Source organism: Dipodomys merriami, unplaced genomic scaffold (assembly GCF_024711535.1).
Source record: "Dipodomys merriami isolate MVZ:Mamm:240054 unplaced genomic scaffold, mDipMer1.0.p SCAF_45, whole genome shotgun sequence".
In the NCBI taxonomy this organism is placed as follows: domain Eukaryota; kingdom Metazoa; phylum Chordata; class Mammalia; order Rodentia; family Heteromyidae; genus Dipodomys; species Dipodomys merriami.
This window is the reverse complement of record NW_027206013.1, coordinates 11,249,089-11,272,419: the sequence shown is the minus strand read 5'-3', so window position 1 is coordinate 11,272,419 and position 23,331 is coordinate 11,249,089. Positions and strand designations below refer to the sequence as shown.

General features: G+C 52.4%; 2 protein-coding genes across 3 annotated transcripts; one reads left to right on the top strand and one right to left on the bottom strand.

The window, feature by feature from the left end:
- Positions 1-576: 576 nt before the first annotated feature.
- LOC138808453 (hepatocyte nuclear factor 1-alpha) lies at positions 577-17,540 on the top strand. Its single transcript, XM_069994703.1, has 10 exons — positions 577-916; positions 5,929-6,128; positions 8,094-8,280; positions 8,536-8,777; positions 10,045-10,196; positions 10,321-10,522; positions 12,465-12,656; positions 13,866-13,987; positions 14,070-14,214; positions 15,126-17,540. The coding sequence occupies exons 1-10, from the start codon at positions 591-593 to the stop codon at positions 15,251-15,253; spliced, it is 1,896 nt and encodes a 631-aa protein (XP_069850804.1). The 5' UTR covers positions 577-590; the 3' UTR covers positions 15,254-17,540.
- On the bottom strand, positions 17,516-23,156 carry LOC138808454 (protein CUSTOS-like). Of its 2 annotated transcripts, none has more exons than XM_069994704.1 (6): positions 23,007-23,156; positions 21,738-21,780; positions 21,456-21,554; positions 19,391-19,464; positions 18,864-18,951; positions 17,516-18,426 (listed from the first exon to the last, which is right to left on the bottom strand). In XM_069994704.1, exons 1-6 carry the CDS (start codon positions 23,152-23,154, stop codon positions 18,102-18,104), a joined length of 777 nt encoding a protein of 258 aa, XP_069850805.1. In that variant the 5' UTR covers positions 23,155-23,156; the 3' UTR covers positions 17,516-18,101. The 2 variants fall into 2 exon arrangements, with proteins under 2 accessions (XP_069850805.1, XP_069850807.1); XM_069994706.1 differs by having other exon boundaries at positions 17,516-18,423.
- Positions 23,157-23,331: the final 175 nt, after the last annotated feature.

The following is a 23,331-nucleotide window of genomic DNA, read 5'->3' as shown; positions in this document are numbered from 1 at the left end:
GAAACAGACCTGACCTAGCTCTGCCCTTCAGAACTGGCCCAGAGGCCTACAACTTCCTGGTGCTTCTGTTTCTCCTAAGAAACAAACTTGAGGGGTTCACAGGCCTGGGCCTGACCCCCTCCCCTAGGCCCCGTGGAGGGGAGGGAGTGAGACCTAGCATTGCGCGCACCCGATGGGCTCCCTGGTGTCCAGTTGCCCCCCTGACCCCAATCCCACCTCCCCCACCCTCCCCTCTGCCCACCCCCATGGAAGGCCGCTGCTCCCCGGGGCTCCTGCCGGCTAGACGCTAGGCCTGTACTTTGCAGGGCTGAAGTCCAAAGTTCAGTCCCCTCACTAAGCACACGGATAAATATGAACCTTGGAGAATTTTCCCCAGCTCCAATGTAAACAGAGCAGGCAGGGGCCCTGATTCACTGGCCTCTGGGGCCAGGATTGGGGGGTTGGGGGTGCCCACTAGGGCTTGGCTAGTTGGGGGGGGATCGGGGTGGTGGTGGGGTACCTGGAGCTTGGTTCCTGATCGCCGGGCGGCCGGGTGGTGGGTGGGGGAGGCGGTGGCTGGGTGGCCGCGTGGCCCGGTGTCCGCAACAGCCATGGTGTCGAAACTGAGCCAGCTGCAGAGCGAGCTCCTGGCGGCCCTGCTCGAATCGGGCCTGAGCAAAGAGGCGCTGATCCAGGCCTTAGGGGAGCCGGGTCCCTACCTGCTGGCTGCGGACGCCCCCCTGGACAAGGGGGCGTCCAGTGGAGGGAGCCGAGGAGAGCTGACCGAACTGCCCAATGGGCTAGGGGAGACCCGGGGCTCGGAGGACGACACGGACGACGATGGGGAAGACTTCACGCCACCCATCCTCAAAGAGCTGGAGACCCTCAGCCCCGAAGAGGCAGCCCACCAGAAAGCCGTGGTGGAGACGCTTCTGCAGTAAGGACCCCCCCTCACCCCCAGCCCAGCCCACAAGGGGCCTACCCCACTCCAGCCAGGCCTTCAGCTTAGCCGAGGGAGCAGGGGTTGGAGGGGTGACAGGGGGACGAAGTTCCAGGTGAACTCCAGAGGGTCCTTGATCTGGAGGCTGGAGGCCGGAGCTTGTGACCTGTCTGTCGGCCAAGTCTACAATCTGGATGGACCGGTGGCCTCCAGTCCCTAGGAAATGGGTCAGGCCCCAGAGGTACCTTCCGATGGAGGACAGAGTCGGGAGAGCCACAATTCAAAAGCCTCAGAGAGCCAGAGGGTGAGGGGAAAACCTTTGGCCATTTGTACTTCTCTAAGTAATTTCCCTGCTAAGCACGCAGAGTGGCGGCTTGGACCAAAGCTGGGGTTTGGTGGGGTGGGGTAGCTTCTCTGATCTTCCAGGACCTCAGACATTTGGTTGGGAAAGCCCGGGACTTTCTTACCTGAGGTAGATGGAACCTTGGGTTCCTGCCCCACCAAGAATCCCCCAACCTGGCTACAGGCTGGCAAGAGAGGCCTTACTCCATTTGGGGGAGAAGTGGGGGAGCTGAGGGTCTCCCCATCTGCTGTCTGCCTTCCCATCTCCAGGAGAACTGGGTGGGTCCCGGAGCTCCAGGTCTCCCCTCTCCTCAGAAGAACTGACCTGGTTACTAATTACCCATGTACTTTATTATTTCTCTTTTGTTTTATAAATTTATAAATGGCAAAAGGCTCTGATAAGGCCTGTGATCATTAACTTGTAAGGCCCAGTGGCCTGGTGAGACCTGGGCCAAGCAACCTCCCACCCAGTGGGGGTGGAGAAGGGGGGGCATGCTAGTCTGGGGGAGAAGGGCGAGTTGGGGGGCAGCTACAGGGAGTACCCCTCCAAAAGAAGGTGCCCTAGCATGTTCCCCAACCTCCACCTGCCTGAGAATTCTTACTACTGTGAGACGATTCCTTGTCTAATTTCCCATCATGGCAATTGAGATGAGCCCTAAGGGGAAGCTGGGGATAATTTAGCTTCACCCAAGGGAGAAATTGAGGCTTAGAATGGGAGGGGAGCTCTGACTGGGGTGGGGGGCCTAAGGGGGGTAGAGGATTTAAAAGGAATGCCCAGAAGATGTTTTGCCTGGTGGAGGTGGTTGTGGGGGGGTCTGGGAGGGGGCATGCCTCAATTCTGTCCAAGGTCCTGATTCAGACCTAGACTGGGGGGTTGGGGGGGGGAGTGGATCTAGCCTTCCCAGAAGTCTAGGAGACTCATAAGGCCCTAGGGAAGGGGGCAGGGGAGCAGTCAGGCCCCCTGACTTGGCAGGAAGAGGAGGGCAAAAGGCGGCCTCATTTCAGGGGTGGGGCAAAGAGCCAGACCATGCCAGACCTACAGCCTGGGTAACCAGGACAGGGCGGGGCCTGACCTGCTTCAGGTGGGACTGGAGGTTTTCTTTAGGGGTGAGACTAGAGACTCAGGGCCCAAGGGCCTTCCTTCTTACCTGGCTGGACTCTTGATCAGCAGCCCCTCTGGTGGGGTGGTAAGGCAGGGGGAGGCTTGGTCCACAGCCTTTGACGGAAGTGGGGAGCAGAGGTCAAAGTACTCCTTGGGGACCAGCAGAAAGACCTAGAAGATGAGGATCAGAGGATAGGTAGTGAGGAAGAGATGGAGAGCTAGGGAGGGTGGAGGGAGGGAAGCCAAACAGACAGAAGGGGAGAGGGTCCCCGAGCAGCGGGGAGAAGGGGTAAGAGAGAGAATGAGGAGCCCTTAGCCGGAGGAGGCTCTAAGTGCTCCCCTCCCACCAATTGGGTTTTCTTTAATGCTAACAGCATGCTATTTACTTTCCATTTAAATTTGAGATGTTGCTATAAATTATCAACCAGCTCCTTGTCCCTGTGGAGTTGATAACTAACTACCTGGGTTACTTATTGTTCAGGTAACAAAAGAGATCTGTGAACACCCTAGAGGGGGGGAAAACGTGGGGCCTTTAGCCTCTGAGCAGGGGCAAGAGTCCCCCAAGGAAGCGACTGGGGATGGGGAGGACCCTGGATGATGGCCTTGTCAGGTGGGGAGGTTGAGGCAGGAAGAGGTGGGGCACCAAGTGGAAAGATGGCCAGCCTATAAGAGATGGGAAGTCTCAGGTCTTCTGTGCTGCCCCGCCCCCACCTCCCCAGTCCCCAAGTTTGAAGCCCGTTGCACTAACTGGAGATTTTTCCCTACGTCTTCCCACTGAGTCTACTGTATGATACTAGATGAGTTCCTTTTCTTCCCCTGCCTCAGTTTCCTTAAGTAGACAATGAATGACATCCAAATTCCCTGCCCTGGTTCCATCCTCTCAGCCCTGCCTCATGAATGATCTCTTCCCTGACCTCCTTCTCTCCCTCACTTTGCTCTACTCTGCTCTTTCCCTCTACTCTGACTTGGCTGTCTTTCCCCACGCACATATTCATAAGTGGATTCCCACTCAGGGCCTTGCATATGCTATTCCTCCTCCTCACAGCCATTTTTCCTGATGTCTGCTTTCCGCAGAGCGAATGCCTAGGATTCCTCCAGCTAATAGGAGGACCTGGGACCCCTTTTCTGTGTGAAAGTCCTTTGTGGGTCCTCCTGGTCTCTGAACAGCTCAAACCCCCAAATTAAAGCTCTCTGATCCTCCCATCAAGCAACACGAGAGCACGGGTGAGCCCCAGGAAGACAGTAGTATTGGGTGTAAGATGGAGTATCTGCCATCACTCTGGGTGTCCAGTCTGCCTGGGTTCTAAACACAGCTCTGTCCCTTTCCAAGCCATTAGCAGAGGCCAAGCCTCTGAAGAAAACGGAAAAGGTGATAAGGCTGGCCCACAGATTAACCCACAGGACAGACACAGGGTAGGCATATGCGAGATGGTGGCATCTGCCACTTTATGATGATTATTTTGAGCCAGTAATGGGGCACATGAGGATGTGCTGGTCTTTGTCCTCTGTGATTTTTTTGGGGGGAGGAGGAGAAGACGTAGAGAGGGAGCTGAGCACATAGTCAGTCTTCAGTTCTGGGCCTCTTGATTCCCAGAGACTCTGTACAAGGAAAGGTGACTCACACTCCCTGGAGAGAAGGAAGGGGGGCGGGGAGGTGTCCTCAGGAGAGGAGAAAGGCCCATCAGATAAACATGTTTGCCCAAAGCCCAGACCTGGACTTTGAACTGCCCTTCCCTCCTAGTCCTGCCTGGCACTTCTCAGAGAAAGGGGAGGTGGAGCTGGAGCTCCAACCGGAGAAGCCAGGGAGGTCCTGGCAACAGGAGACATTCATGCAGCCATGCCTGAGGCCTGTACTTGTACGCTGGTCCTGGAGCTTGAACTCTGGACCTAGGCACTGTCCTTGAGCTTCTATGCTCAAGGCAAGTGCTCTACCACCTGAGCCACAGCTACACTTCCGGTGTTTTAGTGGTTCACTGGAGATGAGAGTCTCACAGACTTCCCTTACAAGGCTGGCTTTGAACTGTGGTCTTCAGATCTCAGCCTCTTGAGTAGCGAGGATTACAGGCATGAGCCACCAGTTCCTGGCTACATGCATATTCTTATTTATTTATTTTTGGTCCGGTCGTGGGACCTGAACTCTGGGCCTGGGCGCTGTCCCTCAGCTCTTCAGCTCAAGGCTAGCGCTCTACCACTAGAGCCACAGTGCCACTTCCAGCTTTTTTCTTTTTGCTTATGTGGTGCTGAGGAATCGAACCCAGGGCCTCAGGCATGCAAGACAAGCGCTCTACCACTGAGCCACCTTCCCAGCCCCTACACACATATTCTTGAGACCTTACTACATCACCATGGGTCACCTGCTTCACCCTTCTGAGCCTCAGTGTTCTGTCCTGTGGCCTGAGTATCTGATTCCTCAAATTACTGCAAGGTTTAAATGGCTAGCCCAGGGCAGCAAATACTCCTGTGTGACTTTATCTACTGCCGACCAATTTAAATTGATCTACCCCACCTTCTTTTCCCATCTGATAAAGAGAAAAGGAAGTCAGAGAGAGGACAAAGCTGATAATAGTTGGTGCCCTCCCATAGCAGAAGAGCTTTGCCCAGGGTGCCAGGCAAGAGACAAGGGAAGGGCTGGGTAGGAGGGCCTGTCTGGTGTCACTGTGGTGCTGCTTTTGGCACGAAATTAGAAGTAGAGAGAGGAACCAGGTGTGGTAAAGAATACCTATAATCCCAGCACTGAGGAGGCTGAAGCAGGAGGGTGGAGAGTTGGAAGCAATCCTTGAAACAGCAGGGCAACAGTACAACAGGTATACCAGATAGACTATACTCTGCCCATTTATCCACTCATTTATCCACCCATCCATCCACCCACCCATCCACCCCCATCCATCTATCCACTAATTTGTGTAGTTATTTAATTAAATTAATTAATTAATCAATTGAGTTTTTGGTCATGGGGCTTGAACTCAGGGCCTGCGCTCTGTCTCGAGCTTTGCGCTTAAGGCTAGCAGTCTACCATTTTGAGACAGCACCACTTCCTGTTTTCTGGTGGTTAACTGGAGATAATAGTCTCATGGACTTTCCTGCCCAGGCTGGCTTCGAACTATAATCCTCAGATCCCAGGCCTCTTGAGTCACTAGGATGACCGGTGTGAGACACTGGCCCCCTGGTACCATTTATATATTTATCAGGGACATACTTTGCCAGTCGTCTTGGTGAGAGTTGCGTTTAGTTTCTCACAGTAGATAGACATATTTACTATCCCCAGACAGGAAGAGGGGAGGAACTTTAGGGGAAGTATGAAGGAGACACCCCTCCTCATCTGGTTTGTACTTCCGGTGTGATCCTCCTCCTGTCTGATCTCCCTGTCTACGTGTGTCCTTCTATCTGTGGGTACCTGGGCTTGTGTCCAGTGTGGGTGACCGGACCTCCCTATTCCTCAGCCCAGGGCTCCATACCTGCTTTCATCCACAGTCTCCATCCCTTCCCTAGCTGGCTCAGGACCCCAGCAGGGTCAACAGGGCCAGTGGGTGTCCACTGAGCAGGCTCTGTCCTTGCCTTCTCCCAGGGAGGACCCATGGCGTGTGGCAAAGATGGTCAAATCCTACCTACAGCAACATAACATCCCTCAGCGAGAGGTGGTGGATACCACCGGCCTCAACCAGTCCCATCTGTCGCAGCACCTCAACAAGGGCACCCCCATGAAGACGCAGAAGCGAGCGGCGTTGTACACCTGGTACGTCCGCAAGCAGCGAGAGGTGGCTCAGCGTAAGTAACCACCCCAGCCTGTGTCCTCCCTGGCAGGGCCTGGGCCTCTGCCTGTGGGACTCCAGCAACATTGCTCACTTGCTCTGCACAAGACACTGAGACTTGCATTTTTGTGGGATGGTGTTTACTGAGCACCTGCTATGTGCTAGGTAGGCCTAATACAGAAAATAAAGTGTTTCTTTTCTTTCTTTCTGTCGGTCGTGGGACTTGAACTCTGGGCTTGGGCGCTGTCCCTGTGCTCTTCAGCTCAAAGCAAGTGCTCTACTGTTTGAGCCACAGTGCCACTTCCGGGTTTTAGTGGTTTATTGGAGGTAAGAGTCTCACAGAGTTTCCTGCCCAGGCTGGCTTGGAACTGTGATCCTCAGATCTCAGCCTCCCGAGTAGCTAGGTTGACAGGCGTGAGCCACTGGTGCCTAGTGATAAAAATATTTCTAAATTATGAACTGACTGTGGACAAGAGACATCTGGTCTACCTAGGGAGGCAGCGGTCTCAGGAGGGTTCTGGTGCCAAGCATGGCCTTTAGACTAGGCGTGTGTGTGTGTGTGTGTGTGTGCGCGCGCGTGCGTGCGCACATGCATGCGTGCACACACTAATATTTGAGCTATGCCTCCAATTCCTGAAAATTTTCATATACTACACCTACCCAGTCTGTGTACTGGCTACATCTGTCACAATTGCCAAACCAACATTAATATATTATTAATATACTTAGCTTTTCTCTAAGGTCTTTTTTCTGTTTCTGGATCCCATCGGGGTGGACTTGCTTTATTTTAATGTTTTGTCTCCTAAGGCCCTTTGATCGTTATGGTTTCTTAGAATTTCCTGGATTTTGATGTCGTTGCTGGGGTAGTGTATGTGTGTATGCATGTGTGGATACTGGGGTTTGAAATCAGGGCCTGGGCACTGTCTCTGACTTTTCTGCCTTTTGAGCCACAGCTCTACTTATGGTTTTTTTTTAGTGGTTAACTAGAGATAAGAGTCTCATAGACTTTCTTTCCCTGGGCTGGCTTTGAACAATAATATTGAGATCTCAGCCACCTGAGTAGCTAGGATTACAGGTATGAGCCACCATCAGTGCCCAGCTAGGGAGGATATACATACATACACACATATATGATTGTGTATTTATATGTATGCATGTGTGTGTATATCTATATATCTATATATCTATATATCTATATATCTATATATCTATATCTGAAATGTTTTAGGCTTGGGGGCTAAGTCTGGAGTGTCTTGTACTCCAGGTCTTGGGTCCTGTCCCTGCCTGCCATCCTGGAGCCAAGCACAGAAGTAGGTAGATGGCAAGATGGAGTCTCAGAGGCCATGTGGGTGGGTAGGTGGGAATGAGCCACGGCTGCAGAGGTGAGCTTCTAGCCCGGGATAAGGCTTGGCTTTGGGGTCTCCCCCATTCCTTAGGTGATTTTCTCAGGGATCATCTGTAGAGGACCAACTAGCTAATGAGGGCTGGCTAGGTCTTTTTCTTCCTAGAAAGTCCAATTTCCAAGTCTAGAGAATTGATAATATCTCAGAATCTTCCCAGGAGACAGGGTTCAAGTTACTGCTCTACTGTGTACCCCCTAGATGTTAGGGAGATGTGTAACCTCCTTGAGTTTCACCTTCCTTACCAGTAAAATGGGGAGAGTAAATACTCTAAGCTTGAACATTATGCTACTGCTTACCTGGAATCTTGTATTGAGAATCGAGAGCGTCTAGCTTGGCTCTGTTAGAAAAGTGTGCAGGGGTCGATTAGTGATGTCTGCCTTAGTCACAGGTTAAGAAAGGGATGGCTTGTATGTTGTGTGGTGTGTATGTGTTATCACTGGTTCAGATGATTTCTAGGTTTAGCTGCAGGCTCCTCTGGGGTAGCACTGGAATGAGAGAGAATCAAGGTCTCGGTCAAGTGAGCTGATGTGGGGAGGTGGGTGTGGTCAGTGCCCCACTTATAGCTCTCTCTCCTCCAGAGTTCACCCACGCAGGGCAGGGTGGGCTGATCGAAGAGCCCACAGGGGATGAGCTGCCGACCAAGAAGGGGCGGAGGAACCGTTTCAAGTGGGGCCCAGCGTCCCAGCAGATCCTCTTCCAGGCCTATGAGAGGCAGAAGAACCCCAGCAAGGAGGAACGTGAGACGTTGGTGGAGGAATGCAATAGGTACATGGCTGGAGTGCTGGTTTGGTGAGGGCTGAGGTGAATGACAATCTGATGGTGATGTTGTTCATATACAGCTGAGCTCAGAGGGGTTAGGTCACTTTGTCTAAGGTCACACAGAAGAACTGGTGTTAGAAGCCAGATCTGCCAGCCTCAGACATTTGGGCGGAGCTCCATCTCTCAGGCTCCGCCTCCCTTGCCCAGGCGAGGGTTCTTCCAAAGCCCGGTTTGGAGGTTCACAGGTGGCCATCTCTGCAGGGCGGAGTGCATCCAGAGGGGCGTGTCACCCTCGCAGGCCCAGGGACTGGGCTCCAACCTTGTCACGGAGGTGCGTGTCTACAACTGGTTTGCTAACCGTCGCAAGGAAGAAGCCTTTCGGCACAAGCTGGCCATGGACACTTACAGCGGGCCCCCTTCAGGGCCAGGCCCTGGGACAACACTGCCGGCCCACAGCTCCCCCGGCCTGCCCCCATCTGCTCTTTCCCCCAGCAAGGTCCACGGTGAGTGTGCTGGGGGGGGGCGGGGGAGGCTGGGCTGGGAGCTGGAGGGGACAGCAAGTGGGTAGAGGGGACAGAGGGCAGGCGGAGGGGACAGAGGCTACGTGGAGGGGACAGAGGGTAGGTCAGGCACCATCCTCATCTGTTAGCATGTTTGGTTGCATTCTGTGGTAGTCTCCCCCTCCCCTACCTGCTCCACTCTACTGCATGCATTCTGTCCATTCCTTCATGTCCACTCATCCAGTTCCAGTTCAATCCACTCACTCCGCTGACCACAGTCCCTTCCCTCCACTCCACTCTTCTCCCCCTGTGCTCTGCCTCACCCACTCTCCCCACTCCTGCAAACTCTCCCACTTCATTGAAGTTTGGTACCGTTCAACCAATTTCCACCCAACCCATGCAGTCTCGTGCAACAAAGTTCAGTGGAATTCAGTTCATGTTGTGTCTGCAGGAGATTGATCTCAGGAACTCCCAGATACTAAAAACAATCTCACTTTATACCCAGGCCCTGGCACTGACTGTGATGCTCCTGTTTGTGCTTCCTCAGTGTCACTGGGGATAACTGGCGTGTGCCACTGTTCCTACCATTGTGCTTGCTTCCCCCTGTAGCTTGGATATCAGGCACAGGCCACAATGGCTGGCTATTGGTTGAGATGGAGTCTTGTGAACTTTTATGCTCAGGGTGATCTTGAACCACAATCTTCCAGTGTCTGCATCCCAAATAGCTGGGATTACAGATTTGAGCCACAGTGCTGGTTTATACTGTGCTGGTTTGTTGTAGTTTTTTTTCTTTTTGGCTGTCATAGGGATTGAACTCAGGACCTGAGCCCTGTTCCTGAGCTTTTGTGCTCAAGGCTAGCACTCTACCACTTGGAGCCACAGTTCCACGTCCAGCTTTTTGGTGGTTAGTTGGAGATAAGAGTCTCACAGACTTTTCTTACTGGGCTGGCTTTGAATCTCAACCCTCAGATCTCAGTCTCTTGAGTAGCCAGGATTTCAGGCATGAGCCACTAGCACCTGGCAACACGGTGTTTGATAGAGCACCTTCTGCATGTCAGGGCCAGCACTAAGAAGTCCTAGAATCCTGGAGGGAACAGGGCACAGCCAGCTTGGGGTGTGGGCCTAGAGTCCACAAGGTAACAGTTCAATGTTGGCTATGGGAGGAAATGTGGGTGTGTGGCCTGAGCATAGCAGCATGATATGAGGCAAGGAGGTCTATGGGGTAAGGCTGTGGAGGAGGCGCTGAGGCTGGACGCTGTCTCTACTACAGGTGTGCGCTACGGACAGCCTGCGAGCAGCGAGGCGGCAGAGGTACCATCCAGCAGCGGCGCTCCTTTAGTGACCGTGTCCACACCCTTGCACCAAGTGTCCCCCACAGGTCTGGAGCCCAGCCACAGCCTGCTGAGCACCGAAGCCAAACTGGTGAGTGTCCCCTCTTGGCGGGGAGCCTGTTTTCCATGTCTGGAGGCTCTCAAGTGGTCCTAAGGGTTGTGGGGGTGATGGGAGGCCCTCCTCCCCTTGACTCAGCTTGGCTTCTCCCTCGCAGGTCTCAGCCGCCGGAGGCTCCCTGCCTCCCGTCAGCACCCTGACCGCACTGCACAGCTTGGAGCAGACATCTCCAAGTCTCAACCAGCAGCCCCAGAACCTCATCATGGCCTCGCTTCCCGGGGTCATGACCATTGGACCCGGGGAGCCTGCTTCTCTGGGGCCCACATTCACCAACACCGGTGCTTCTACCCTGGTCATTGGTGAGCTGTCAGGGCTGGAAGCGTTCTGGGAGGGCTCATGGAAGCTAGGAAGTGGAAAGAACCCTCAGGACTCCATCATTCATGTGTACAACACCTGTTTTTCTCTCTCCTTCCTTTCCTTCCTTCCTTTCTTCTTTTGGTATTGGGGATAAAACTCAGGACCTTGTACTTGTTACCACTTGAGCCATGTTCAGTCCTTTTGCTTTTTTAAGTTTGCTTTTCAGATAGGGTCTCGTGCTTTTGCCCAGTCCCAGCATTAGACCTTTCTTTTCCTTCCTTGGCCTCTTGAGCAGCTAGGATTACAGGCTATGCACTACCTGTTTTCTGAGTAGAGTCTATTCTTGGCCAAGCACCTGTCTGTATCAGTGATATGTGAAGAACCAGATCAAAACCTTAAGGTTTCCAAGTGTTGAAGTAGGCAATGAACACAATATAGAGATGTCAGGACATCTTAGAAGGCAAGAAGTCTGTGGGAAAATTAGTCAGGTAAAGTGGTGAAGAGGGGGACTTGATGTTTTCTAGGTTTTTTTTTTTTTTTTTGCCATTTTCGTGGTTTTCAGGTGGTTAATTAGAGATAAGAGTTTCCTGGACTTTCTTGCCAGGGCTGGCTTTAAACTGCAATCCTCAGATCTCAGCCTCCTGAGTAGTTAGGATTACAGGCGTAAGCCACCAGCGCACCTGGCATTTTCTAGTTTTTTTTTTTTTTTTTTTTTTTTTAAAGAAATATTGCTCAGGGCTGGGTGCCAATGGCTTACTCCTGTAATCTAGGAGGCTGAGATCTGAGGATCATGATTTGAAGCTGGGAAAAGTCTGAGATTCTTAACCTCCAATTAATCACCAAAATAAAAGCCAGAAAAGGAGCTTGCCAAACAAAACAAAACAAAGCAAAAAAACCACTCAGTGTTAAATAGAGGGAGTTGTAGGAAGGAAGAGGTGAGGAGAACAAAGCTAAGCCCAGGATATTGGTACACTCTGAAACCCCGAGGCTTCAGGGAATCCTTTGACTACCCCAGAGAACTAATCACCAGCCCAGATAATAAGCTAAAGGCTGAGAGAAGGGAAGTGATGTGCCAGGGCTGTTTCTTTGTATCCGGTGGTACTGAGATTTGAACTCTAGGTCTAGTGCTTGCTAGGCAGGCACTCTGTCACTTGAAGCTCAGTCCTTTTTGCTTTAGTTATTATTATGGATTTTTTCTTGTTGGTCATGGGCCTGAACTCTGGGCCTGAGCACTAGCTCTTCAGCTCAAGGCTCTACCACTTGAGCCACAGCACCACTTCTGGTTTTCTGGAGATAAGAGTTTCAGGAGCCAGGCACTGGTGGTTCACACTTGTCATCCTAGCTACTCAGGAAGCTGAGATCTGAGGATCACGGTTCAAAGCCAACCTAGGCAGGAAGCCCTCGAGACTCTTCTCTCCAATAAACCACTCAGAAAACTGGAAGTGGCGCTGTGGCTCAAGTGGTAGAGCGCTCGCCTTGAGCTGAAGAGCCCAGGCCCAGAGTTCAAGACCCCTCCCCCTCCCAACACACAAAAAGTTTCAGGGACTTTCCTGCCTGGGCTGGCTTTGAACCACAATTGTCAGATCTCAGCCTCCTGAGTAGCTAGTATTACAGGCGTGAGCCACCAGTGCCCGGCCTAGTATGGATTTTTGCCTGGGGCTGACATCAGAGCTAGATCTTCCCTCCATCTCCATCTCTGCTCCTCCATAGCTGGGATTACAGGCATGGCCTATCAGGCCCGTCTCAGGTTGTGTGTGTGTAGTTTGTCCCCCCACTCCTTCTTCTAACCCCTGGGCTCTGGGAAGAACGGATGGTGCCTCCTCTCACCCCCTCCTGCCTCAGGGATCTGGGCTGGGTCTGGGGAGATAGTGTGTGTATGTGTGTATGTGGGGGGTGGGTCATTATAGAAGGAGGCTTGGCTGACTCCTGCCTCTCCTGCCCCAGGCCTGGCCTCCACTCAGGCACAGAGCGTACCGGTCATCAACAGCATGGGCAGCAGCCTGACCACCCTGCAGCCCGTCCAGTTCTCCCAGCCATTGCACCCTTCCTACCAGCAGCCTCTCATGCCCCCCGTGCAGAGCCACATGGCCCAGAGTCCCTTCATGGCCACCATGGCTCAGCTGCAGAGCCCCCATGGTGAGTACCCCTGGCCCCGCGCTGGGGTTGGGCATGGGGGGGGGGAGGTAGAGGTTGGCTATGGGAGCGTGCAGGGCAGGAAGTGTGGTCTCTGGGGCTCTGTGACAGATGTCTGTGGGCCACCACCCGGCCGTGTGAGTGTGGGGATGCGCAGCGGTGAGGACGTGCACTGCTATGAACACGGGCTGGGCTGTGTATTCCCATGCCAGCCTGTGCTTGGCAGCAGAGGACTCCCTGCCACAGAGACTCAGCCCTGGCTAAGGGAGGCCCAGGGCCAACCTTCTCACCGCTTTGGGTTCAGATCTTGCGGGGATTCAGCGCTGGGACAAGGGCGGGCAGACCAGTCCGTGCCTCCACATTATGCTCCTACCGGCCCTGGGGAGATGTGGTTCTAAGGCAGGGTGTGAGGGGGTCTATGACTTTGCAGGGCGGAAAGGTAGGGTTACATGTTAGAGAGGTGTCTGGAGGTGGAGTAATTGTTGCTCTCTGACCTGCACATGCTGATGGGGGCCTCATGCCTTTCTTCTGAGGCCTGTGGTGTAAACAGTATCTGAACTTAGTATATCACCTGTACAAAAGAGACTGTGCTTAGTACAATAGCATCAGCACTTAGTACTGTAGGCCTCACGCTTAGTGTATCACCTGTACTTAGTAAAGCAGGACCTGCACTAAGTACAATATCTGAGCCTACACTTAGTACAGTAACCTCTGTGCTTAGTATAGCCTGTGTTTAGTACAGCAAGTACTTGCACTTAGTACAAGAGGCCCTGTGCTTAGTACAAGTGTAAGCAATTAGTACTGTAGCACTTATGCTTAGTGCATCACCTGTACTTAATGCAACAGCACCTGTATTTATTACAAGAGCCTGAACTCAGTACAGTAACCTCTGTGCTTAGTACAAGGAGTACTTGTACCAAGCACAACACTGCTCATGTCTAGTATGCTAAGGGGCTACACTTAGTATGGCACCTTCACTTAGTTCAGAAACCCAAGTTTTTGGTATAAAATTGTGCTTAGTACCACAGCACCGCTGCCTTTCATTCCCTTTCCTACCTGTGACTTCTGGGAGACAAAGGGAGCTGTAGGTGGTCTCTCGATTGTAGCTGAGTGGGCCATTCCTCCTTGGGACCCTGCCCCATCAAGCCATTTCAGCCAGGCACCTGGTCCAGGGTGTCATGTCTGTCCTCTGTCACCCTTCCTCCCGGCCAGCCCTCTACAGCCACAAGCCGGAGGTGGCTCAGTACACGCACACAGGCCTCCTGCCCCAGACCATGCTCATTACTGACACCACCAACCTGAGTGCCCTGGCAAGCCTCACGCCCACCAAGCAGGTAAGGCCCTGGTCCTCAGGCAGCCCAGCCCAAAGCCCCTACTCCATGCCCCAGGAACTCAGGGGTTTGCTCCGGTCCCCAGGTCTTCACCTCGGACACTGAGGCCTCCAGTGAGTCTGGGCTGCATGCCCCGGCATCTCCAGCCACCACCATCCACATCCCCAGCCAGGACCCTGGTAGCATCCAGCACCTGCAGCCTGCCCACCGGCTCAGTGCCAGCCCCACAGGTGAGCCGCCCTCATCTTGCTGTATCCTGGGAGGGACAGATGGGGGCGGTACTTCCTGCCTCCCAGGCACAGCCCTTGCACCCATGAGGTGCCAAGCAGTGAGTGTGCTGCAGAATGGAGCTGGATTTGCAGGCATAGCTCCTTTCTCAGTGGAGGGAAGAAAAGAAGTACCTGGGAGACACAGCTGAGACAATAAATAGGAAGTTAACTAGGCTTACTGCAGGCCGGAAATAATTCACGGATGGGTCTGGTTTGGCTGGGCTCAGGACTGATTATTCTTTGAATGGCTAGCATTTAAAAATCCGGAGCCTTGGGTTGGGAATGTGGCCGAGTGGTACAGTGCTTGCCTAGCATGCATGAAGCCTTGGGTTCAATTCCTCAGTACCACATAAATAGAAAAATGCCAGAGGTGGTGCTGTGGTTCAAGCGGTAGAGTACTAGCCTTGAGCAAAAGAAGCTCAGGGACAGTGCCCAGGCCCTGAGTTCAAGCCAAGACTGGCAAGAAAAAAAAATTCAAAGCCTTCTATGAGCTCAGTGTCTCCCACCTTTAATCCTAGTTATGTGTTAGGCACTGGTAGGAGGGTCACGGTCCAAGGCCAGCCCTGGGCAAAAATACAAGACCTCACCTGAAAAAACTAAAACAAAAAGGATGGAGACAGGGCTCAAGTGGTAGAGCACCTGTCTCACAAGTGCAAAGCTGTGAGTTCAAAACCCAATTCTGCTCCAAATTTCCAAACTATCTTGAGGTAAGCCACACCTGGTAGCCCCAGAGCCTAGCTGGGAGGGCCCCCTTAAGACTTGACTCTGGGGTTGGTTGATCTTCTGGGGTTCAGGTGAGGTCTGAGTACCCCTAGGGATGGGCAGGTGGGCGGGTCCAGCCAGCCAGCCAGCAGCTCGGTTTCTCTCTTCAGTGTCCTCCAGCAGCCTAGTGTTGTATCAGAGCTCCGATGCCACCAACGGCCACGGCCACCTGCTACCATCCAACCACGGGGTCATCGAGACCTTCATCTCCACACAGATGGCCTCCTCCTCCCAGTAACCATGGCAACCGCCTCCCAGGGTTCAGGCCCTGGAGCCTGCCTGGGGGGTGATGAGGACCGCGGCCAGTCACCTGGAAGACACTGGGGCCTGCCATGCATCTGCTGCCACGTGGTCCCTCTGCCACTCTGTCAGCATGAGAAAGGGACAGTTCCCAGAGGTCCCCTGCGGAGGAGGGCAGTATTGGCTGAGCAAGAGGGGAGACTGTGGAAAACAGGGAGGCAGAGCCTCTTTCTGGAAGGACAATGCCTGCTGCTCAGGATAAGACCTTATGACTTAGAACACAGGAGGGGCCAGCCTTCGGCTCTGGAGCCCCCTGCCTCAGTCTACAATGAACCCTGGGGTCTTGAGGGATCTCTGGCAGCCACATTTTTTCTTCTTTTTTTTTTTTTTTTTTTGTGCCAGTCCTGGGGCTTGAACTCTGGGCCTGGGTGCTGTTCCTGAGATTTTCTTGCTCAGGCTAGCACTCTACCATTTAAACCACAGTGCCCCTTCCGGTTCTCTGGTGGTTCATTGGAGATAAGAGTTTCACGGACTTTCCTGGCCTCCCACTGGTGTGCCACATTTCTTGCAACACCAGACTCACTGAACTGTGAAGCCATAGACCAACACAGTCACCTGACGCCACCGCTGCGGTCCTTCTAGCTATCCAAGTGGCTACTGTGTGCCAAGGGCTGGTGTTCAGATGCCCAGCTACTGGGGAACTTGGGCTATCAGGAAAGCAGGCTGGGTTCTTTTGGCCTCCCTTATCCTGAGCTTCTTCTAGGGCCATTTTCCTGATTATTTGTTCCTCTTGACCATCATGCCTTCTCATGCCAAGTTGCTACCTTTGCCCCTTCTAGAAAGGCCAGGCCCTCTCATCCACGGTCCAGGCCCAGGGTAGCAGCTCTTCTGGTCTCCGGACCCCAAGACTGGCAGGAAACAACAGAGCTCAGGAGTAGCAAGGCCTGGGAGCTGGCAGAACCGAGGTGGACGGAGGACAAGAAGGTGGGGAGCAACTGCATGCCCTGGACTGAGGTTCAGAAGCTTGGGAATGTGGCTGGCTCAGGACTGGGGGCAGGGAGCCAGCAGCCACCCTGAGGAGACTCAAGTTCTGAGTGGCCCTGGAAGAAGCAGCCGTGAGACCCCAGGGTACGCGTGACCTCATCTCTCAGGGCTGCCACTGAGAAACTGCGTCCCCTTGCAGCATACAGCCAGTTATGGGTGAGCCTGTACAATTATTTAACTTTTAGTAAAGTCAGTGAGAAATGTAGAGAAAGTTCCTGCTTGTCTAGGAGTACATGATGGGGTTTGGGCAGGAAGAGGGTGGCTGAATTGGGGCAGGGGACTGAGGTGCAGAGAAACAGGCTCCAGCCACACCTGTTTACACCCACCTGCTTCTCAAGCTCTGCTGAACCTGAGGTGAGGGGATGCTGCCAGAATTACCTTAGCCTTGAACTTCTACCGCATGTAGAAGACCCCGGATGCACAAGGCCTAGTCCCAGTGCTGTGATGCTTCCTGAAGTACTGAAGCTGGAGTGGAGTATATCTCAAGGGCGTGGGCAGGACCCCAAGTATGTTATTTAACAATGTTAAGATTTAACATTGATGGTGCATACCAATAACCTCAGTATTGGGAAGCTGAGGTACAGGATTATGAGTTCCAGGCCAACGTGAATTACACATTGAGACTGTTCCAAAAAAAAAAAAAAAATAAGCCAAGTGTGTGCACATACACCTGTAATCCCAGCCACTCTGGAGGTGGAGGATCACAGTCTGAAGCCAGACGGGGCAAAAGCATGAGACCCTATCTGAGAAACAAACAAAAAGAAAGGACTGGAGATGCAGCTCAAGGACTGGAGATGCAGCTCAAGGACTGGAGATGCAGCTCAAGGACTGGAGATGCAGCTCAAGGACTGGAGATGCAGCTCAAGGACTGGAGAACAAGGTCCTGAATTTAATCCCTGCAGTGACAAAAAAAACAACAAAAATTAAAAAAAAAAAGAGCTGGTGCCAGAGGCTTAGATCTGTCATCCTAGCTACTTGGGAGGCTGAAATCTGAGGACCACAGTTCAAAGCCACCCCAAACAGGAAAGTCTGCGAGAGTCTTACCTCCAATAAAATATTCAGAAAAAGCTGGAAGTGGTGCTGTGGCTTCAAGTGGTAGAGTGCTAGCCTTGAATAAAAAGCAGCTGAGGGACAGTGCCCAGGTGCTGAATTCAAGTCCTAGGACTTCCCTTCCCCCCCCCCCAAAAAAAGGAGAGAGATTGAGCATTGACAAGAAGGCAGCATCCAAGTCATTCTAATCTCTCACAATTTATTTTCTCTTTCTTTGTCATCCCCTGATGTTATTGGTTGAACCAGGGCCTTGTACCCCTGAGCTACCTCCCACCCCTCAGACCAGTTCTGAAAAGCTAATTGGTTTAGACACATTCTGTGTATTCATACATATAGAAAAAGGATATTCTGAAAAACTGGGGAAAGGAAGAAAAGCTCTCTTTTTCCCAGGCAATGTCTTTTCAAATGTGTGTGGCTGAGGGGGATGTACAGAAGTTTCTCTGGGTCTTTTCCACACCAGGCTGAGGAGGCCTGGGAGAAGAGAGGCCTTCCTTTACTTTGTTCCCCTCAGACGATATTGGATGCTTTACCACTTGGCCTGGAATGTTGTAGAAGCACAGGGCTTCCTGAGGCATCTCTTTCCCATGTCTTTATGGGGACTTTGCACAGACCATAGTCACAATCGGGACCTTGTGGAGTGGCAGCTGCAGGTCCCGGCCTGGCCCTTGGAGGGAGGCGTGGCCTGGAGACGCCTCCTCCTCCAGGGGTGCCTGGTCCTTGCAGCTGGCGGGGGCGGCACCTGCAGCGTGGGGTCAGTTTGCTGGGCATGGGGAAGACTTGGCCTTTTTCTTCTTGGCCTTTTTCTTCTTTAGGGTCGCAAGTGCCACCTGGTCCCCATTGGCCTTGCCTGATTCCTTTTCCTGCTTTTGGCCTTGGGGCCCACTGGTGGGGGTGGCGGCCACGGCCCAGTCACTGTTGGCCACTGTTGTGGCTTTCTTTTTCAACTTCCTTTTCTTCTGCTTGGACTCCTTCTCCGCCTTGACAGGGCCGTGGATGGCGGACTCCCGGAGAATGTCTGACGCGGACACGGCTGCCTCCTGGCACCGCTGCCACTCTTCATCGCTGTCCTCGCTGCTGCTTGGGGGACAGGCAGCCACAGTCGGGATGGTTCAAGGCTGCCCCTTCCTAGCCTCCCTCAGCCAAGCCCAGAGGAAGACAGTGAGGACTCAGGCTGAACAGGGAGGGTGGGCCTGCACTCCACGGCTCCGCCCACCAGCCACGTGACCTCACCGAGTGATAGGTCTCTGACCCTTGGTATATTTATCTGTAAAACAGGGGTCTTAACAGAGATATTACAGGATGCCAACAGAAAAGGAGGAATCTAGCCTAGGAAGGTGCTTGGAAAGCAGTGAAAACCTACCCCCTCCTGTTGATAATTACTTATTCAGAGACTTCAGACCCATTGGGTCTAGACCTGACTGGGGTTTGCTTGGTTATTCCAGGAGATTGGCCACAACAGGACAGAAGCAAAAAAGGAGAGGCTGTGGGGAGAAGGGAGAGGGTGGGCTTCTTACCTGGAGCTGGGGGGTCTTCGCTTTTGGGGTCGGGGAGAAGCTTCTTCCTCAGGGTCTCCAGGGACGGATGTGAAGAAGAGGCGGAAGCCTAGGATCCACAGTGACAGTCAGTTGGGGAGACCCTGCTCTCCTGCTCTCCTGAGCCTGGGGCTGCCTGCCACTGTCCCAAAGGAACTCTGCTTTAGGGCTGAGGTCTCCGTGAGGTCTGCCCAACCTACCAGCGAGAGCAGAAGGTAGGGGCTAAAGGGACGGCAGGTCCTCTGAGGACTTTGGAAACCTGGGGTTGAGTCTCTACCTAAGCCAGCCTCCAAAGAGGCTAAAGAGCTGGGCAGGGGCCTGAGTTGGAAGGAGGGGGCTTGGAGGCGCAAGGCGGCTGGGGGTTCTCAGAGCCTCAGTTCCCTGGGTGGTGGGTGGGGCAGCACTGGGTGGGCATCTCTGGGCAGGAATGGCCCAGCTGCATCTCAAGCCCCACACAGGCCGCCAGCACATGCCAACCGCCAGCTATCATGAAGGGCGCAGCCGCTCACCGTCATCCTCCAGGGCCACTTTCTGCCTCTCAGCTTTCCTGGACTCTGTCACCACTTCTGAGATGGTAATGGAGCTAAGGGGAGAGGACAGGGCAGACTCATCACAACATGCAGGGTAACAGTGAAAATCAAATGTGATTGTAAATTTAAAAAAAAAAAAGTTTTAAAGTGGAGGGTATTGGGCACACATACACGCATGCATGCATGCATATACACATACATGCATGCACACACATACATGCATACATACATACTACACACATACATATGATCCTAAATCCAATCCCGCTAACCTGCCCAACAGTCCCCACCCACTCAAACTGCATCGCTTCATTTGTTTAAATGCCTTTTATTCTAGAAAGTATTGAAGAATTTTGAGATGCAGTATAACAAAAGGAATATGGTGGAGGAGTAGAAAGAGCCAGAAGTATGAAATGTGAAAGAGCACAGATCTTGCTCTGAGCTTCCTAGCAGCAAGTATGTAAAGGGAAATATGACCAGTTCAGAGAAGGGGGTCCAGAGGTCAGCCTTGGGAACAGGGGAGACATGTTTCTTTTTCTTTTCAAACAAGGACTTGTTATTGAGCTTAGGCTGGCCTTAAACTGGCACATCCTCTTGCCTCAGCCTTCTGAGTACTAGATTAAAAAAACCCAAGTTGGCATACCTTGGCCCTAAGTTCCAGCCTCAGTTACCTTCCCCACTCCTCACCCCATCTTCTACAACCAAATGTCCCTAAGAACTGGCACCAACCCTGTGTCAGAACAGAGACTGGTGCCTGGATGGCTTTGCTCCTCCCCCTCTCTAGGTTCTTTGGTGATACTCAGCTCATAGATGGAGGGAAGGTAGAAAAGGCACTCAGTGCAAGACTGGGTTTGCACACAGGAGCACTGTTTTTTTCTTTTTAGGGTACTGGGGTTTGCTAAGCAAGTAATTTACCACTTAAGTCACACCTCTTAAGTTGTTTTGTTTTCAGCTTTTTTTTCAGACAGGGTCTCACTTTGCCATACGTGGCTAGACTCCCTTTTTTATAAAGCCATATGCTGAGCTAGTAGTAAGGTCGAATGTCTGTGTCCCTCATAAGTTTCTATGTCGAAATATAAGTTTCAAGGTGATGGTGTTAGGAGATAAGTCAGGGGTGGAGCCTTTATGAACAAGATGTACGACAAAGACTCCCTGTCCCCTCTACCATGTGGGGACACGGTGAGGCATTGGCTGTAGAAGAGAAAGACAAAGAGGGCTTCACTAGGCGTTCAGCTTACAGGTACCCTGATCCTGTACTCCCCAGTCTTTAAAACACGAGGAAGACATCTCTTGTGTGTATAAGCCCTCATGGTATTTTATTGTGGCAGGTAGTAGTATTGGCAGCGTTTTTTTTTGTTGTTGTTGTTGTTTGTTTTTGGGTCCGGTCTTGGGGCCTGAACTCTGGGCCTGGGAGCTGTCCCTCAGCTCTTCAGCTCAAGGCTAGCGCTCTACCACTTGAGCCACAGCGCCACTTCCGGTTTCTTTCTTTTTACTTATGTGGTGCTGAGGAATCGAACCCAGGGCCTCATGCATGCAAGGCAAGTGCTCTACCACTGAGCCACCTTCCCAGCCCCAAGGGGTTTTAAGAATGGTCTACCTTCATGCCTCATCAATAGAGACCAGGCAGGCTTAGAAAGGAAGATGAGAATTTGGGACCATGTTCCACCTGAAATCCCTATCCAAAAGGACAGATGAACCTTCCTTCCCAGAGCACAGGTTGGCCTTCCTAAGCCAGCCCTTTCCCATACTACCCTCACCCTGTGCGGGCAATGGCCAGCAGAGAACAGGCTTCTGTGCCTGGCATACAGGAAGAATGGTAGATTCTGTCTGGCCATCCTTGTCCTCTTGTGGTGGGAGCAAGCTTTTGCTTCCCAGGACTCCTCCTGTTCTCATGGTAGCAGGCTCAGGCAGGGTAAAGGCCATGGGGCTTAGGCACTAGATAGGAACGGAGGTCACTACAGGATATATGGGATACACAGCAAGAAGTCACAGCCTACGTATGCCAGTTCCTGCTTGTGTAAGAGCAGAGAGGTGATCGGCTCACCTGTCCAGCAGGGCTCCCAATTTCTTGGCTACATGGGCTCGGAACTCAGGGGTAGTCTGCAGCTCATTGCCATCTTGCTCGTGCTCATCCACCTTGTGTCTACAACACACACAAAAGCGTGTCTCTTCCTGTGTGATCAGCAGCTGTCCCCCATGAGGACAAGGACTACAAATGAGTCTTGTTCCTTTCTGATATCCCAGGGTCTCACCTAGCACTAGATATACACGGGGGTGGATATTTGTTGAATGAATGCATGAAGCTGCTACCCAAAGCCCACAGTACCTGAGGCTTGGCCGAGAGGTTGGCAACTGGTTACCTGCAGCATCTGTGGAAGATGAACATTGAAGCATTTATAGGAGGAAAAATATGAGAACAAAAACAACTATGAGTGCCAGGCAGCATTTCAAGTGATTCCTATGACTTGGTGGATCTTCCCAAAGCCCACTGGAGATTTGGCCACTATTTCCGTTTTACAGAAGACGAAGAAGAGTCAAGGAGAGTTAATCTTGGCCAGAGTCTAATGGCTACTTGAAACAGCACTGGGATGAGGGCCCAGGCCCCTTCGTCATCAGGTAGAACAGGTTAAGTCCAAGTTTAATGTTATGGAACTTTAAAAAATTTTGGTGGTACCAGGGTTTTGAACTCATGGTCTCATGCTTCTTAGGAAAGCACTTAAGCTATGCCCCAACCCTTTTTTAGAGGTTTTTTTTTTTTTTTTTTTCAGATTGGGGTGGGGATGGGGGGGGGGGTTCTCACACTTTTACCTAGGCTAGCCTCTATCTTCACCTCCCAAGCAGCTGAGATTACAAGTGTGAACCACTATGCCCAGCCCTCAATTTACTGAGTGCCTACTCTATGCCTGCCCGTGGGCTAAGTGCTGTGGAAGAAGAAAAAGGGTGGCTTTTTGTGCTGATCATTTAAAAAAATTATTTTATTTTGGAAATACTGAACAGAGGGGTTACAATTACATGGGCAAGATAATGAGTACATTTCTTATCAAGCATTGTCGCCTCCTCCTTTGTTTCCCCTTCCCATCCCATCCTCCCCGCCCCCCCCCCCCACCAAAGTTGTAAAGCTCGTTTTCGACATAACGACTTGTACGTCTCATTGTTGCAATGGGTCCATGATCATTTTTTTTTTTTAAAGCGAAACGTTCCAGATGCTCAGTCTGCAGGTCTCACACAATCAAATACCTAACGCCTATCAATCATAACCAGGTGTACTGAGCAACTGAGACAAAAGTATCCCTGTCCTCATGGGTAGAGACATGGGTAAAGGACACATGAGATGGAGGAGGGGTAAGTTTATGAGAAACCAAACCCAAACCCGAAGCAGGGAAGAGTGGTGAGGAGTGCCGGGTAGGGGATCCTTATAGAAAGGTGAGGAGTAATAAAAAGCAAGTATGGACGCAGCTCAGAGACGAGGAAAGGATGGCTGTGAGCGTTCGGGGCGTTGCAGATCGCTGAGGAGGTGGCGGCCTTCGCAGCGAGCGAGCCCCTCTGGTGAAGAACCCGTGTCTTCAGGGAAGTCTTACCGAACCCAATTCCCTACCAGCTCTTGGTTTCTCTGCTCCCCGCGGGTGCTGCTCCAGGCCCCAGGCTGGCACCGCCGCCTCGCGGCACCGCGCCAACTCCTCTCCATCGCTGCTGCTGCTGCTGCTGCTCTCTGCATCGCTCAAGGTGCCACTGGGCGCCGCCATCTTGGACGGCCGCAAAGGATTGTGGAGGACGCTTTCTGGCGTGGTTACTCCCACGTGACCCAGTGCGAGCTGTTGGCCTGGGGCATTGTGGGAATTGTAGTTCTTACTCTGAGACCAGGAGTTGTCTTGCAGTACTCAAACGTGAGGGCGAAAGGGAAGCTTTCGTCGATTGGCATA